At 49.1% G+C, this 17461-nt stretch overlaps 1 protein-coding gene across 2 annotated transcripts in view; it reads right to left on the bottom strand.

Annotated features, from left to right (window-relative positions):
- Window positions 1–16114, bottom strand: part of UBE2B (ubiquitin conjugating enzyme E2 B) — a 267642-nt gene extending 251528 nt beyond the window's left edge. Inside the window, exon 1 of one of the 2 annotated variants that reach the window (XM_082252702.1) lies at window positions 15907–16114. In XM_082252702.1, the coding sequence (XP_082108828.1) occupies window positions 15907–15950 (44 nt within the window). In that variant the 5' untranslated portion in view covers window positions 15951–16114. The remainder of the gene's footprint in view (window positions 1–15906) is intronic. The other variant, XM_082252701.1, reaches the window with a different exon arrangement.
- Window positions 16115–17461: the final 1347 nt, after the last annotated feature.

Genomic DNA, 17461 nt, shown 5'->3' with positions numbered 1-17461 from the left:
TGTTCCGTGAGAATTACCTACCCGTGAGAAAAACCTACCCCTCGTCACTTCCGGTTGCACGGCACTGTTTGTAACGCGGCGTGTACATTAAAACAGCTGTGCTGCAATACGAGTCATCTCCACTCCTGTCCCTGTCACTTCCCTCATCTCGGCTAGTAAATATAAAAGTGGCGGCGGGTGTATGAGAACATAAATCACAGAGCCGCCAGCCGCTTTTATATTTACTAGCCGAGATGAGGGAAGTCACAGGGAAAGGAGCGGAGATGACTTATATTGCAGCCGACATGTTTTAATGTAAGCGCGGCGTGGGTAGTTTTTTTCCACGGATCAGTCATAATATCCTACTAGTGCGCATGCGCACTACTCAGCTCCTCAGCTTTTACATTAGGTTGCCGGCGCTCTGAGCATAAGCACTGCTGCGCTGCTCAGCTGTTCCTGGCCGGAAGTGACGAGGGTAGGTTTTTCTCACGGGGTAGGTAATTCTCACGTTACACCGGTACACTAATCAGTCATCGGCTGGACAGATCATGCCGCAGTGTGGCCCCATACGAGCCGCAATCCAGGAGGATGTCATAAGATGTCCTCCCGGATTGAAGAAAGGCTCGCCCAGCCGTCATTTTACTATAGTCTGGGCAGGAACTGGTTAAACCATTGCAATTTTTTTTTTTTTTGACAATATAAATGAAAAAACAAAACATTTTATGAATCATTTTTGGAAAGTAGACACCCCAAGACAGGGCTTGGCAAATTTGCTTGAAATTTAGGAGCCAGCTGGTTGCCATACACACAGGCTGAATAGCGGCCAGTTTTTAATGAACCGGCTAATGTTGTCCGGCATTGAACCCGTGTGTACTTGGCTTGATGGTGTGATGTGCAGTGGCTCACTAGGGAAGGACAGTGCAGCAAGTTGGATGCGATTGGAGATCTAGTAACTCATGCCCCCTTAGGCCCCTTTCACACGTGCACCTCCGCTATTGGAATCGGCTTGCTTAGCGGGGATTTCTCTACTATTCCCCGCTGAGCAGGTGGATGACAGGTCTTATCCACTCCGCTATGCAGAGCAAACATGGACACAGTCCCGCTCTGCTCTATGGGGCAGTCAGATAGAAATGGACCGCCTGTCCATTTCAATCCGTTGCCATCGGATTCGATCTGTCAGACGTAAAGTAGAACTCTTTTTGGCCAACAGGATCGGATGGCGGCAGTTGTCAGCAGACATCCACCACTCCATAAAGGAGACTGGAAGGTCCGATCAGGTCCACCTGAAAAACTGACAGGCAAGCCCGATCAGACAGACCGTGTGAAAGGGGCCTTCGGCTGTGTGGCATGACAGGGAGAGATTAAAAAATAAAAAATGAATTTTAATGGAAAAAAAAATAAATAAAAAAAACGGTTTCCTATCTTGTGGGGTTGTAAATGGAACTGAGGCTGTTCCGACTGGCTGCCCCACACTCCCTGCCCATTCATTGGTAAGGGCAGGGCGCCAGATCAAGCCCTTAACCTATTCTCCGAGCATTGAGAACAGGCAGGGGAAACCCTCAGCCCTGCCAGTGACTGCTTGTTGCAGCCCGGGCCACCACAAGAGGGCGCCAGTTCCCCAATGGAAGCATCTCCCTACAGCAGGACGCAAAGCCGCAGCCTCAATAACCGGCTGGCGTGGCATCTTAGTCTGTGCACCTGCGGGCAGGGGGACGCAGTGTGGCCCAGGACGCTACTTCTAGTCGCCAATGCGACCTAGCGCCTGGGGTTTGCTGAGCCCTGCCCCCAGATGACCTCTAGTTTATGCTAGCGTAGCTCTGTTAAGAGCGAATTGCGTTTGGTTGCTCTTCAGAGAGAACATTTAACAAGTGGTGAGAGCAGTCAACCTTTGCAGCATAAGGGGGAGGGGTTGGGGCGGTAGAAATATACAGGAAATCTACGCAATTTTATCACCCCCACACACAAGTGTAAATGAGAGGCCATCCATAAGCGCTGTCAGACTTCTCCTGATCTTGAGATCCTAACATTTGGTAAGGATCCACATTGTCTGTGGTAGTGACAAGTGCCTACACGAACAAGTTTTTTTATGCCTGGATCCAGGAGTGAATTGTTTTAGATCTCTGGTTTTTGAAGATTTTTTTGAGGGGGACTTTTGGATTGCAGTTACATAGTTACTTAGTTACATACATAGTAGGTGAGGTTGAATAAAGACAACAGTCCATCCAGTTCAACCTGTGTAGGTGTGTGTGGCTGCAATCATCTCACATACCCCTGAATGTTCTGATCCTTGAGATGTACGTCTAATAGTCTTTTGAAAGCCACCATACTACCCGCAGAAACCACCTCTTGTGGTAGAGAATTCCACAATCTTGTAGCCCTAACCGTAAAGAACCCCCCACGTTGCCTGAGGTTAAAACGCTTCTCCTCTAAATCGCATTGAATGCCCCCGAGTCCTCATGCAATCCCTTCGACTGAACAGCTTTTTTTCTAAGCTGAGATTCCCATTGAGATAATTAAAAATTGCTATCATGTCCCCCCTCGGGCATCTCTTCTCCAGGGAGAATAAATCAAGCGATTGCAGACGCTCTTCATAATTAAGGTCCTCCAATCCCCTAATTAGTTTAGTTGCCCTTCTCTGGACTCTCTCAAGCTCCAACACATCCCTCCTGAGGACTGGCGACCAGAACTGGACAGAATACTCCAGATGCAGTCGGACCAGAGTTTTATAAAGTGGAAGGTTTATAGACTTATCTCTGGAATACATCCCTTTCTTTATGCATGCCAATATTCTGCTGGCCTTGGCAGCTGCCGCTTGACATTGCATGCTATTGCCTAATCTATCATCAACCAAGACTCCCAGATCTTTCTCCATTTTTGATTCCCCCAAGGGTTCCCCTCCTAATGTGTATTGTGCTTTTATGTTTCTAGTCCCCAAGTGCAAAACCTTACACTTCTCCACGTTAAACCTCATTTGCCAAGTCGTTGCCCACTCCGTTATTTTGTCCAGGTCATCCTGTAGGATATCTGCTTCATGCTGTGCAGTTATTGCCCTGCCCAATTTTGTGTCATCTGCAAAAACTGATATCGAACTACTGATCCCGTCCTCAATGCGGTTTATGAATAAATTGAATAAGGTTGGTCCCAGGACTGAGCCTTGGGGGACCCCGCTTACTACCTCAGACCAGTCTGAGTATGCGCTGTTTATTACCACCCTTTGGACACACCCTTTTAGCCAGTTCCGTATCCAAGAGCAAACCCTGCTGTCGATACCTGCAGACCTTATTTTATAAATTAAGCGCTTATGAGGAACTGTATCAAACGCCTTAGCGAAATCTAAGTACACCACATCCACTGGTCTGCCCCTATCTAGCTCACAGCTCACCTCCTCGTAGAATGTTAAGAGATTGGTTTGACAAGAACGCCCATTTGTAAACCCATGCTGGTTACTGCTGATGATGCTGTTGTCTTTAGCAAACTCTACGATATAGTCCCTTATCCCCTCCAGAAGTTTACATACTACTGATGTCAGACTGACAGGCCTATAATTTCCCAGTATATGCCTCTGACCCTTTTTGAATATCGGAATCACGTTTGCTTTCCTCCACTCCCCTGGTACATCTCCTGTCCTAATACTGTCAGCAAAGATCAGGAACAGTGGTCTAGATATAACCTTACTGAGTTCCTTGAGTACTCTAGGATGTATGCCATCCGGGCCTGGTGATTTGTTTGTGTTACGTTTATCCAGCCTTTCCCTGATTTCACCCTCTGCTAACCATAGTGGCAAGTCCTGTGTATTACTACTAACCATACAGTCATGGTCAGTGTACCCCTCCGTTTCCAGTGTAAAGACTGATGAGAAAAACTGAATTTTTGTAAAATCTTACCTGTAAAATTCCTTCTCTGAGTCCTCCGACAGTCGCCGCCTCTTGATATTCGTCACAATGGGGTAATTGACCTTACTCCGTAGGAGTAGCTAGGCAACAGAATATGTCAATATTAAAGCTTTTAACATATCCCACCCCCAGGGGGTGGTCCCCTCAGTCAATACCCTCCTGCTTCCTGTTCCATACCTCAGTTTCAGTAGAATAGCAGTAGGGTACATAACAAACCCCAAAAGAGGGGCGGGGGCGGCGACTGTCGGAGGACTCAGAGAAAGGAATTTTACAGGTAAGATTTTACAAAAATTCCGTTTTCTCTTACGTCCTCCGACAGTCGCCGCCTCTTCATATTCGTCACAATGGGGACGTCCCAAAGCAGTGCAAACATGAGGGGTGGGAAACGCAGCCGCGCCTAAGGCAACGCAGTCTCCACATCAGAGAAAGTAACCTTACCAAAGGAAGGAAACCAGCTGGGCAGCATGAAAAAAAAAACTTTGCTCAACAGGAGCAACAACCGAGGAAGAACAAAAAACCTAGGGATAAAAAACATCCCAAACAGCCAAGGGCCCAAAAACAAGGGACCTTAAGGTACTGCCGCACTAAGAACCTTGCGGCCAAAGGAAGCATCTGCCGATGCCTGAACATCCACTTTGTAGAACTTTGAGAAGGTGTGAACGGACGACCAAGTCGCCGCCTTACACACCTGGGCCACAGAAGCCCGATGATGACAGGCCCAAGACGTACTCAGAGATCTAGTAGAGTGCGCCTTCACAGGCATAGGAGGAACTTTCCCCTTCAAAGCATATGCCTGCTCGATGGTCTGTCTGATCCATTTGGCGATGGTAAAAGCCGACGCCGCCATGCCCTTCCGAGGTCCCTCAGGAAGGACAAAGAGAGAATCCGTCTTGCGGAAGGATTTTGTCGAATTCAGGTAAACCCTGATCGCCCTAACATCCAAAGAATGTAAGGCCACCTCCTTTGGATGCTTAGGTTTCCGCGCAAAGCGAAGGCAAGACAATGTCCTCATTGAGGTGAAAGTCCGAAATCCTTTTCGGAAGAAAAGAAGGATTAGGTCGCAAAACCACCTTATCCAAGTGGAGTACCAGATACGGAGACCTGCAGGACAAAGCCGCCAGCTCCGAAACTCTGCGAGCCGAAGTGATCGCCACCAAAAAAGCGACCTTCTTGGACAACAGAGGCAACGAGATCTCCCTGATTTTTTCAAAAGGAGCATGTTCTAACACGGACAGAACAAGGTTCAAGTCCCATGGAGGCAAAGGCTCCCTCCTAGGAGGGACCAGGTGTCGCACCCCTTGAACAAAGGTGCCAACGCCAACCAGAGAATTAGACGCCACAGGGCGTTGAAAAAGAACGGCCAGAGCAGAAATCTGGCCCTTAATCGTGGCCAACGCCAAACGCTGGTCCACGCCCGCTTGAAGAAAAGCCAACACTCTCGAAACCTAGTATGAGCGAGGGGAATACCCCCTGGACTCACACCAGGCAAAATAGGCCTTCCAAGTACGGTAGTATATTTTCCCCGAAGAGGCCTTTCTAGCATTGATCAAAGTATGAATGACCTCCGGAGAGAGACCCCTATCCTTCAGGACCTCGGTCTCAACAGCCAGGCCGTCAAAGCCAGCGACTGTAAAGCAGGATGGAATATCGGTCCTTGAGACAGAAGATCTTCCCGAAGAGGCAGACGCCATGGAGCGTCGACTGCCAGATTCACGAGGTCTGCGTACCAAGACCGGCGAGGCCAGTCTGGCGCCACCAGAATCACCATTTTTGGTTCAGAGGACAACCTGCGAAGGAACCGGGACAGCAACTGAATTGGTGGGAATGCATACACCAGCCGATACTGATGCCAATGAGCCACTAACGCGTCTGACGCGTCTGCCCGAGGATCGCGCGTCCTTGCCACGAACCTTCCCACCTTGTTGTTCAGACGAGACGCGAACAGGTCCACATCCAGAAGACCCCACTTCGCGCACAACATCTGGAAGACCTCCGGGTGGAGCGACCATTCCCCCTGGTCCAGAGTCTGGCGGCTCAGATAATCCGCCTGCCAGTTGTCCACCCCTGGAATGTGAACTGCCGTTATCGCCGGGACGTGCGTCTTGGCCCAAGACAGAATGTCGGCCACTTCCCGAGCCGCTCGAGCACTCCTGGTGCCCCCTTGGTGGTTGATGTAGGCCACCGCTGTGGCATTGTCCGTCTGAACCCGAACCGGACAGCCCTGAAGCTTGTCCGTCCAGCGTTGAAGGCAAAGATTTATCGCCCGCAACTCCAGAATGTTGATCGGAAGGGAAGATTCCTCCTCCGACCAAGTTCCCTGGGCGGATAGAACGCCCAGAACACCACCCCAGCCCGACAGGCTGGCATCCGTGGTGATCACCGTCCACGAAAGCGGACGAAAAGACTTGCCCCCCGACACCGCCGGGGACTGCAGCCACCACAGAAGAGTGCTTCTCCTGCGAGGACTCAACGATATCTGAAGATCCAGAGATAGTGGTCGCCCGTCCCACCTGGACAGGATCTCCGCCTGGAGATCCCTCGTGTGAAACTGGGCGAATGGAATCGCCTTGAAAGCCGAGACCATCAAACCTAAACCCCTCATGCCCGTCCGAAGGGATGAGCACGGAATTTCCCGAAGGGATCTGACTTCATCCTGAAGCGTTTTGAGCTTGTCTTCCGGTAAGAAGACTCTTGCCTGAACCGAATCCAGAATCATACCCAGATAGGGAAGACGAACCGACGGGCACAGCGTTGATTTTGGGAAGTTTATAGTCCAACCAAACTCCAGGAGAGTTTGCATCGTGACGGACAGGTCCTTCACCAGACCCTGACTGGTCGCAGACCGAACCAGAATGTCGTCCAGATACCCCAGGATTGAGATACCCTGGGCTCTCAGTAAGGCCAGAACCGGTGCAAGCACCTTGGTGAAAACCCGCGGAGCCGAAGCGAGACCGAAGGGTAACGCCACGAATTGATAATGATCCTCCGCAATGGCAAAACGAAGGTACCTTTGGTGACCCTCGAAAATGGGGATGTGTAGGTACGCATCCTTCAAGTCGATGGAGGCCATGAATTCTCCTGGAACTAGAGCAGCCACCACCGAGCGCAGGGATTCCATGCGGAACTTGCGAACCCGCACAAAGCGGTTCAGAGCTTTCAAGTCCAGAATTGGACGTACCTTGCCCTCCTTTCTGGGCACAGTGAACAGATTTGAATAAAACCCCCGAAATCTGTCCCGATGAGGTAGCGGAACCACCACTCCCTGAGCCCGCAGGTCCTGCACCGCCAGGTGCATATCCCGCAAACGCTCCGGAGACAGTTGAAGGTTTGAGGGAAAAAACCTGTTCGCCGGCCGAGACAGGAACTCGATCTTGTACCCGGACCGAACGATCTCCTGAACCCACCTGTCCCGAACGCGGGCCAGCCAGGGTTGAAGAAAACCGAGCAAACGTCCCCCCACCCCAGAACTGGGTGAGGGCGTCCCTTCAGGCCGCGCTGTTATGGGCAGCGGAACCGGACTGGCCGGACTTCTGCTTACCTGCCCACGGTTTCTTTTGGGAGCCTTGACCCTTGAAGGGTTTGCCCTTATAGTGCGACCGAAAGGCACGAAAGGACCCCTGAGGGGGCCTAAACGAAGCGTGCTTCTTACCTTGAGCGCCCTTAGCCTTGTGAGATTGGGGCAAGAGCGTGCTCTTACCCCCAGAGATCCCCTTAATCAGCGTATCCAGTGAGTCGCCAAAAAGACGAGATCCCAAATAGGGCAAATTAGCCAAAGTCTTGCGAGACGATTGGTCCACAGACCAACATTTTAGCCAAATCAAACGGCGTGTCAACACCGCCACGCTGTGCACACGTGTAGCCAAAGGAATTGCATCCAATTCCGCATCACACAAATACATGACCCCCTGATGGATCTGATCCACCATTGCCAAAGTCGTCGGCGGGGCAGAATCAGCCACCAGGACGCGCCTGAGTACCTGCGTCCAATCCGCGACAGCCTGAGCTGCCGTAAGGGAAGCAAAAATAGCTTTTAGCATGGAACCGGTAACCGAGTAAGTATGACGGGCAAGAGACTCCAGTCTCCTGTCCGTAGGTTCCCGTTACACCGGGGTATCCTCTGCCGGAATCGCAGTAGATTTATTCAAACCCGCCACCGCGTGATCCACCGGAGGCGGCACACACCAACGTTCATCAGTGGCGGGTGTGAAGGGATAACGCAGCTTGAACCTACTCGGCACAGCAAAAGGTTTCTTTAGATTGAACCATTGTTCACTAACAGCGCGCTGAAAATCCTCAGTACAAGGAAAAACCTGCGATGTTTTGCGCCTCCGCTGTGTCCCATAAGAAGCCAGAACGGCAGGTGGACACGGTTCATCCTGTAAATGCAGCGTTTGTTTGATAGAAGCAACCAATTCATCCATGATTGCAAGCTCTTCAGACGAGCCAGGGGGAGAATTATCAACCCCCTCAACCTCTGCATCCCCCTCCGACCCTGCAAAGTCCAGGGACGAACGGGACCCCAGCCATAGCAGCCCCATCACCTTCGCCCTCTGAATCAGAGGATATTGAAACTCTGGGCCGTTTAGTGGATTGAGCAGCCACAAGCATTTGCACCTGAGCAGCCAGGTTAGCCACAACTGCGGCCAAATCGCCCCCCTCAGGGGAAACAGCAGCAGCCCCTTGACCACCCAGTAAAGGGGGAGGAAATTTGCTTTCCTGAGAATCCATGCCCCCAGAAGTGTGTAGGAGAAAAAAAGGGTAACTGCCCCTTTAAAAGCGCGGCGAGCGCAGCCCACCGCTCACACACACCTGCACAAGTCGACCCCCACAGGGAAAACTACAAACTTAGGCAAGGACACAGGACTAAGGAGGATAAAAACCTGGAGAGATCACTGCTGCTGCTGTATCGAACGGTGTGCCCAGGGAAAAGGAAGTGATGTACCAGAAGCCGCTCCTATAAAGCCTATGGAAGGCTACAAGAAAATGGGCGCCGGGGGAGGAGGTAAATGCAGCGCTACATGAGGCCGGAGCGATCGCCGCCAAAATGGCGGCGTTTGGCGCCAAAACCGCCGCTCCCAGCATATAGGAGAAGCCCTCATAAGCCTGTAGTTAACATTAAAATGGCGGACCGCAGCAGCGGCCGCCACATGTTGCACAAAACATGTACCACAGCATGCCCTACAACATATAGCATGTCACACAGAGAAATCACACAGTTAGTAACACAGAACAGTGTATCACAGCCCCCCTCCTTGCAGCCCACAGCAGCATCCAGACAGGGAGTCCCACAGTGTGAACAGACATGCAGGGTTACACAGTCCCAGACTGATACCCACTAAACAGACAGGTCCCCACACAGAGTACACTTACCTTCTGAATGGCGTGGGGAACCTGCACAAGTGATCAAGCCACTGCACATGTGACAGGGAGAGTCGCAGCCAAGACGCAGTAGAACTGCGGTGCGAAACCGCATGGCGTCCAGTGAGGTAGCCACCTCACCACAGCATCCCTGCAGCGAACAGGGATGGGTCGTTCCCATATGCCAGGAAAAATACCTGACTGAACGCTCGATGGCAGGCTGGGAAGCCACTGGCCCACAACCTGCGATCAGGGGGGCCAGCCCGAGACCCAGCCCGCATGATTCTCTTCATCAAAAGAACCAACTAATGCTGACAAAAGTAACAGCTAAGTAAAGAGAGAGAGAAAAAAACTCAAATAAAATCAAAAAGAAGACAAAGGCTGAGACAAAAATGCCCCAGCACAGAAACAGCCAGCTAACTCCTAACAGCTAGTCAATGAAACTGAGGTATGGAACAGGAAGCAGGAGGGTATTGACTGAGGGGACCACCCCCTGGGGGTGGGATATGTTAAAAGCTTTAATATTGACATATTCTGTTGCCTAGCTACTCCTACGGAGAAAGGTCAATTACCCCATTGTGACGAATATGAAGAGGCGGCGACTGTCGGAGGACGTAAGAGAAAAAAGCATTCAACACGGTTGCTTTTTCAGTGTCCTCTGTAACCATCCTCCCATCATCGTTAATTATGTGTGCAATATGCTCTGCCCTAGCTTTTTTGCTGTTGATATATTTAAAGAATTTCTTTGGGTTTTTTTTTTTTACTAGCCTCCGCTATTTGTCTCTCAAAGTTTATTTTAGCCATCTTGATTTCGTGTTTACTCTTCTTATTTGCCTCCTTGTATTGGTCGAAAGCCAATACTGTGCCCTCTGATTTATATTTCCTGAAGGCCAATTTTTTACCCCTAATAAGTTTTTTAATGCTACGGTTTAGCTAGCCAGGTTTGGCTTTGTCTCTTCTAAATTTAATTTCCTATAAGAATGCACTGCAAGATGCATTTGCTTAATATGTTCCTAAAGCATTCCCATTTTTCCTCTGTGGTCAGTGATCCCAAGGTTTGGTCCCAGTTAACCCTTTCCATCAATGAGTACAATTTTGGAAAGTTTGCCATTCTGAAGTTAAGGGTTCTTATGTTCCCCACTTGCCTTGCTATATTGTTATTTACGCTAAATGTGATCATCCTGTGATCGCTAGAGCCCAGGTAGTCCTGGACTCCTACCTCCGAGATTAGGTCTCGGTCATTAGTGATCAATAGATCCAGGATTGCGTTTTCTCTAGTAGGAGAATCCACCAACTGTGACATGTAATTATTCTGTAAGGTTTCCGTGAATAGACGGGCCTTATGTGAGTGTGTAGTCCCCTCTCCCCAGTCAATGTCGGGATAATTGAAGTCCCCCAATATGATGACTGATCCCAGCTTTGCCACTTTACTCAATAGTGCTAAAAATTCCAGCTCTACCTCCTCCCCTTGTTTAGGTGGCCTATAGCAAACCCCCACAATTACTTTTCCCTTTCTCCTTCCCTATGGAGTTCTACCCATACGGATTCTAACTCCATACTCCTCCCTTCCGTAATGTCACTCCTCTCAATCACCCTTACATTGTTCTTGATGTAGAGACATACCCCTCCCCCTCTTTTTCCTACCCTGTCCTTCCGGTACACAGAATACCCTTGGATATTTGCCAGCCAGTCATGTGAGGGGGGTCGAACCAAGTCTCCGCTATTCCCACAAGGTCTATGTCCTCCTCATGTACTAACATTTCCAACTCATCCAATTTATTAGCTAGGCTCCTGGCATTAGCATATACCCCTCTTAGTTTTACGGAAGTTAAACGTGATTGGTGGTTATGTTTATTCCTGTTTGGTCTGAGGTTCTCCCGCACAGACCTACCAATTAACGTTGTGGACCTACTGTCGCTGCTGACCCTACAACTGCCTTCAGTCCCTTGCTCCCTCCTGACTCTACTTCTGAACCCTCCCCCCTGTCTCCTAGTTTAAAAGCCCGTCCAACATGGTGGCCATCTTTCTCCCCAAAAGAGCTGTACCGTCCCCATTAAGGTGCAGCCCATCCTTACTTAAGAGCCGGTAGCCGACAGAGAAGTCAGCCCAGTTCTCCAGGAACCCAAACCCCTCCTTCCTACACCAGTTCCTCAGCCACTTGTTAAGTTCCCTAATCTCCTTCTGCCTCTCCTGTGTGGCTCGAGGTACAGGCAGTATTTCAGAGAAAACCACCTTGGAGGTCCTATTCCTCAATCTATTACCCAAGTCCCTGAAATCGTTCTTTAGGATCCTCCACCTTCCTTTTACTTTGTCATTAGTGCCCACATGCAACATGACCGCTGGGTCATCCCCAGCCCCGCACAATAATCTGTCTGCCAGATCTGCGATGTGCCGAACGCGGGCGCCCGGTAAACAACATACTGTTCGGTTACCGAGATCTTTTTTACAGATTGCCCTCTGTGTCATCTTGATAATTGAGTCCCCAACTACCACAACCTGTCTAACCTTTCCTGAGTCAACGCCCCCCTTCTTCCTGGAGCCGCCCCTCCCCTGGCAGCTAGGGGAGGGCCTCTCCTCACCAGTCGCTAATATACTAACCAGTCACTAAGATACTCACCAGTCGCAAGGATCCTCACCAGTAGCAAGGATACTCACCAGTTGCAAAGATGCCTGCCGCCACCTCGGAAAGGATCTATTGCCGCCGCCGCTCTACTGGGGGGGGGGGTTACTCACACGGGGTTATTCACACGCGGTCGGTAGGTCACACACCCGCTCCTCACCCACGCACGCAGCCACTGATCCCGCGCTCTGCTCCACAGCACCACCTGCCGTCCAGTGCAGTAGAAGATTCACTGCTTGGAATTCATTTGTATATAATTTATTTTGCATGTTATTATACATTATCTCACAAATGTGAGTACACCCCTCACATTTTTGTAAATATTTTATTATATCTTTTCATGTGACAACACTGAAGAAATTACACTTTGCTACAATGTAAAGTAGTGAGCGTACAGCTTTCATAACAGAGTAAATTTGCTGACACCTCAAAATAACTCCACACACAGCCATTAATGTCTAAACCACTGGCAACTAAAGTGAGTACACCCCTAAGTGGCAATATCCAATTGGGCCCAATTAGCCATTTTTCCTCCCCGGTATCATGTGACTCGTTAGTATTACAAGGTCTCAGGTGTGAATGGGGAGCAGGTGGGTTAAATTTGGTGGTATCGCTCTCACTTTCTCATACTGGTCACTGGAAGTTCAACATGGCACCTCAAGGCAAAGAACTCTGAGGATCTGAAAAAAAAAAAAAAAAAAGAATGGTTGCTCTACATATAGATGGCCTAGGCTATAAGATTGACAAGACCCTGAAACTGAGCTGCAGCACGGTGGCGAAGACCATACAGCGGTTTAACAGGACAGGTTCCACTCAGAACAGGCCTCACCATGGTTGAACAAAGAAGAGGTTGTCTTTAGAAAATAGACGTATGAGTGCTGGCGACATTGCTGCAGAAGTTGGAGGTCAGCCTGTCAGTGCTCAGACCATACGCCGCACACTGCATCAAATTGGACTGCATAGCTGTCATCCCAGAAGGAAACCTCTTCTAAAAGATGATGCAAAAAAAAGCCTGCAAATAGTTTGCTGAAGACAAGCAGACTAAGGACATGGATTACTAGAACCATGTCCTGTGGCCTGATGAGACCAAGATAAAACTTATTGGGTTCAGATGGTGTCAAGCGCGTGTGGCGGCAACCAGGTGAGGAGTACAAAGACAAGTGTGTCTACAGTCAAGCATGGTGGTGGGAGTGCCATGGTCTGGGGCTGCATGAGTGTTGCCGGCTCTGGAAACTACAGTTCATTGAGGGAACCATGAATTCCAACATGTACATGTACTGTAACATACTGAAGCAGAGCATGATCCCCCCCCTTCAGAGACTGGGCCGCAGGGCAGTTGTCCAACATGATAACGATCCCAAACACACCTCCAAGACGAACACTGCCTTGCTAAAGAAGCTGAGGGTAAAGGTGATGGACTGGCCAAGCATGTCTCCAGACCTAAACCCTATTGAGCATCTGTGGGGCATCCTCAAACAGAAGTTGGAGGAGCGTAAAGTCTCTAACATCAACGTGATGTCGTCATGGAGGAGTGGAAGAGGACTCCAGTGGCAAACTGTGTGAAGCTCTGGTGAACTCCATGTCCAAGAGGGTTAAGGCAATGCTGGAAAATAATGGTGGCCACACAAAATATTGACACTTTGGGCCCAATTTGGACATTTTAAAATTAGGGGTGTACTCACTTTTGTTGCCAGTGGTCTGAGGCCTGCTAACTCTGAGGCCTGCTAACTCTGAGATGGTTAAAACGTGGAGCTTGGCAATGACGTACTAGATACACTGCACTACTAATATTTAGGTCATACACAGAGGCAGGAGGAAGTTAAAGTGGTAATGTAATGGGTTACAGGGAGAGTATGGAGATGAGGGAGTTAAAGCGGACCTTCACCCTAAAGGTCAGATCATGTTACCCTGCCTAAACCCCCAACCATCTTACATTTATATTTAACAAATGTAATTTGTCACACCTAAGCAAGAATTAGGTTTTTTCTCCCTGTGCATGTGCAGAAGGGCTTCGAGTCCAGAGTAAGCCCTCTGGCACAGCTGCGCAGGCACTGGGTTTCCTGCCCACCTGTGCACATGCACAAAGACAGCTATTAGAGAAGTCTAAAACTTCTCATTTGCAGGCAGCACAGTGGCTAAGTGGTTAGCACTCCACCTAGCAGCACCACGGTCATTAGTTCAAACCCCAACCACAGCATGGAGTTTGCATGTTCTCCCTGTGCATGTGTGGATTTGAGTTAGTGACCTTTGATTGTAAGCTCCTTGAGGGCAGGGGCTGATGTGAATGTACAATGTATATGTAAAGTGCTGCATAAATTGACGACGCTATACAAGTACCTAAAATAAATAGTGTGTCGCCAAATGTGCTGAAGGGCTCTGCCAAGCAGAAACTTTCTGCACATGTGCCATAATGGTGGGAAGGAAGAATTACTTTAGATAAGTACCAAAAGGTCCACTTTAATGTGCAGGGGAAGGAGTTAATATAAAGACAGTAAAGAGAGGAGCTGTACAGGAGAGGGGAGGAGGGAAAAAAAAATCAATTACAATGCCTCACCATGGATTATCTGCTGCTGATTTCTTTATTCACACATTTTTATTGATAAATAATCACTTCCTACAACTTCCTTGGTTGTAAGAGCAAGGGGAGGGATTTCAGATGTAAATAATACGATGTTTACATTTGTGATTGATCATTGCAGTTACCACAGTGTACAGAGCCGCTTGGATTGGCTCTGTACATTGTATCTGATCTGATGACTGCTCAATCCACAAACACCAAGTGTCGATCCACACTAGCGTGACTTGTCAGGCCACTTGTGAGAGCCCATTCAGACTAGCGCGACTTGTCAGCCTGACAAGTCGCTGTCGGTTGCGGTCCATTGAGTAGTACAGGACCCATTCTAATAGGAGCGACACAAGTTGCTCCGACTTAGAAAAAGGGTCCTGTAATACTTTGGGGCGACCTGGGAGCGACTTGCATAGACTTCCATTATGTGAAGTCCCTGCAAGTCGCGCCGAAGTCGCGGTGCATGCGACTTCACAGGTCACCCCCTGAAGTCGGATCGCCTCAGTGTGAACTGGCCTGACAAGTCGCGCTCCCTCCCGGTCCATTGACCACTACAGGACCCGTTCTAATAGGAGCAACACAAGTCGCTCCGACTTAGAAAAAGGGTCCTGTACTACTTTGGGGCGACCTGGGAGCGACTTGCATAGACTTCCATTATGTGAAGTCCCTGCAAGTCGCGCCGAAGTCGCGGTGCATGCGACTTCACAGGTCACCCCCTGAAGTCGGATCGCCTCAGTGTGAACTGGCCTGACAAGTCGCGCTCCCTCCCGGTCCATTGACCACTACAGGACCCGTTCTAATAGGAGCAACACAAGTCGCTCCGACTTAGAAAATGGGTCCTGTACTACTTTGGGGCGACCTCGGAGCGACTTGCATAGACTCCCATTATGTGAAGTCCATGCAAGTCGCTCCGAAGTCATGGTGCATGGTAATGCACAAGTCGCCCCCGAAGTAGTAGAGTCGTGTCGCCTCAGTGTGAACCGACTCTAATGGGCCTCTGACGTAGGCACCAAAACTCTTTTTGAAACTGTAGCAAGACTTTCATGAAGGTGGTTTAGAAGGAACTGCCAAAAAGTGTCACAAATGCTTTACTGAACCTTGTTGATTTGTGCCCCACTGGAGAAATGAATTTTACAAAAAGTATGAAAAAAATCCTTTATTATAGCCTAAATACTGTAGATTGAACTCCATTACATACAGCCTGGATGAGCCTGAACAAGCCAAACTGCTGGGACTCTTATGAGCTATATAAAAGAAATGCGGATCCCCCTCGGTAAGCCCATGTGAGCAGCCCCATAAGACTATAGTAGGCTACTATAGTGTAGTGTGGATGGTGGCGAAGCACAGATGGTGCTGTGAACTCCAACATGAATACTAATCGGCGACAATCACCCATAATGGGTCTGTACGTGCTGGGCCCCCACTGATGTCACCGTGAAAGTTTCCTGATGTCCTATAGAGGTGGGTACTAGGATGGGGGGGTCACTCACCGCTTGAAGTCCCTCATGAGCCTCCTCCTGGCCGGAGTGGACATGGCCCTGGTACAAGGCGGACGGAGAAAGGGACAAGGGTGGCGGGTAAAGGCAAGTGTCGGGAGCCAAGGCCCGGCTACCGCTTTTCGCTCTGCAGCCTTGGCACAAACAAGCTGCGATGACGTTTCACAGCGCCCCAAAAAGGGCAGAACATAACGTTCCACCGGATCCAACCATTCGTCCCCAAACAGAGGGGTGGACGCATCCGCATACTCGCATCAGACGTCACTCAGATCATTCCGGTAGCGACAAGCACAATGTTATTGGAGCAAACTATGTATTTTAGCAACATACATTGCGATTGAAGCCACGAAAAGAATCACACCCAAACTACGTCCACTCCTATCTTAGAAATGGAATATTCTAAGAGTGACAACCGAAAAGTTCCTGGAGAAAGATTGCGTCAGATCATGTGATCTGTGATCTTCAGTCTGTATATACACAGCGTGTTTGGTGTGTGTCAGAGCATAATATAAGTGTGTACAGCAGTGGAAACCTGACCATGCTTGCATCATACAGATAATCTCCATTATTGCTATTAAAGGCCAGTGGAGCCTCAATTTAATATCAGTGTTTTACCGGATTTCTACTGAACAGTAAGGCCAATAGTGCTCCAGAAATGTATGGCTTGGTAAACATGCAGGCTGAGGTTGTCAACAAAAATGCTGTTATGGGGTGAACACAGTGTCCTAATCTAATGTTTTTGTCACACAAGTTTAAAAATAGTATAGAGTTTATATTGCTGATTTAAAAAGGAAGTAGTTTTCCTGTGTTTTTTTTCCCCTGCAAAGTAAATGCATAATGTGCTAGTATGCATCTCACACTAGCAAATTATGTGACACCTGCAAACGAAGCCTGTGTTGTCCCTGCTGGCGGCCACATCCATTTTCACTTCAAAAAGTCCACCTGGCCCAATCAATAAAAAAGAAAAACAGTAAAGAAAACCCAACCATACAATCCCATATACACAATCCTATACCCGCAGTTGATCCAGAGGAAGGCAAAAAAACCCCAGCAAAACATGATCCAATTTGCTACACCAGGGGAAAATAATTCCTTCCTGATCCCCGAGAGGTAATCGGATATTCCCTGGATCAACTTTTATCTATAAATATTAGTACCCATTTATATTAAGTACACCCAGGAAAGAATCCAGGCCTTTTTTAAAGCAATCTAGTGAGCTGGCCAGAACCACCTCTGGAGGGAGTCTATTCCACTCCGCTCTTCTCCCCTCTGGTCTTCTTCTTCCTCTTGTCTTCTCCCCTCTGGTCTTCTTCCTCCAGTCCTCCTCCGACGATGTCTCTAGTGATTATGCCGGCTCCGGTCCAGGCAACTTATTATATAGCCATTAGGGGCATGGCCTCCCGGTGATGTCACCTGGATACCCCGCCTCCTTATGTCACAGATGATCGGCTGCTCACTCGTCCCCTTGATTTTCAAATTTAAAAAAAACGCTTAACGCTGTATAAGCAACGTTTAGCAACGTTAATCAGCCTTTAGCAGCATCAGACGT

Source organism: Pelophylax lessonae, assembly GCF_965119305.1.
Source record: "Pelophylax lessonae genome assembly, chromosome: 4".
Lineage (NCBI taxonomy): Eukaryota > Metazoa > Chordata > Amphibia > Anura > Ranidae > Pelophylax > Pelophylax lessonae.
The sequence above is the reverse complement of the archived record's forward strand: the minus strand, read 5'-3'. Positions and strand labels throughout refer to the sequence as shown.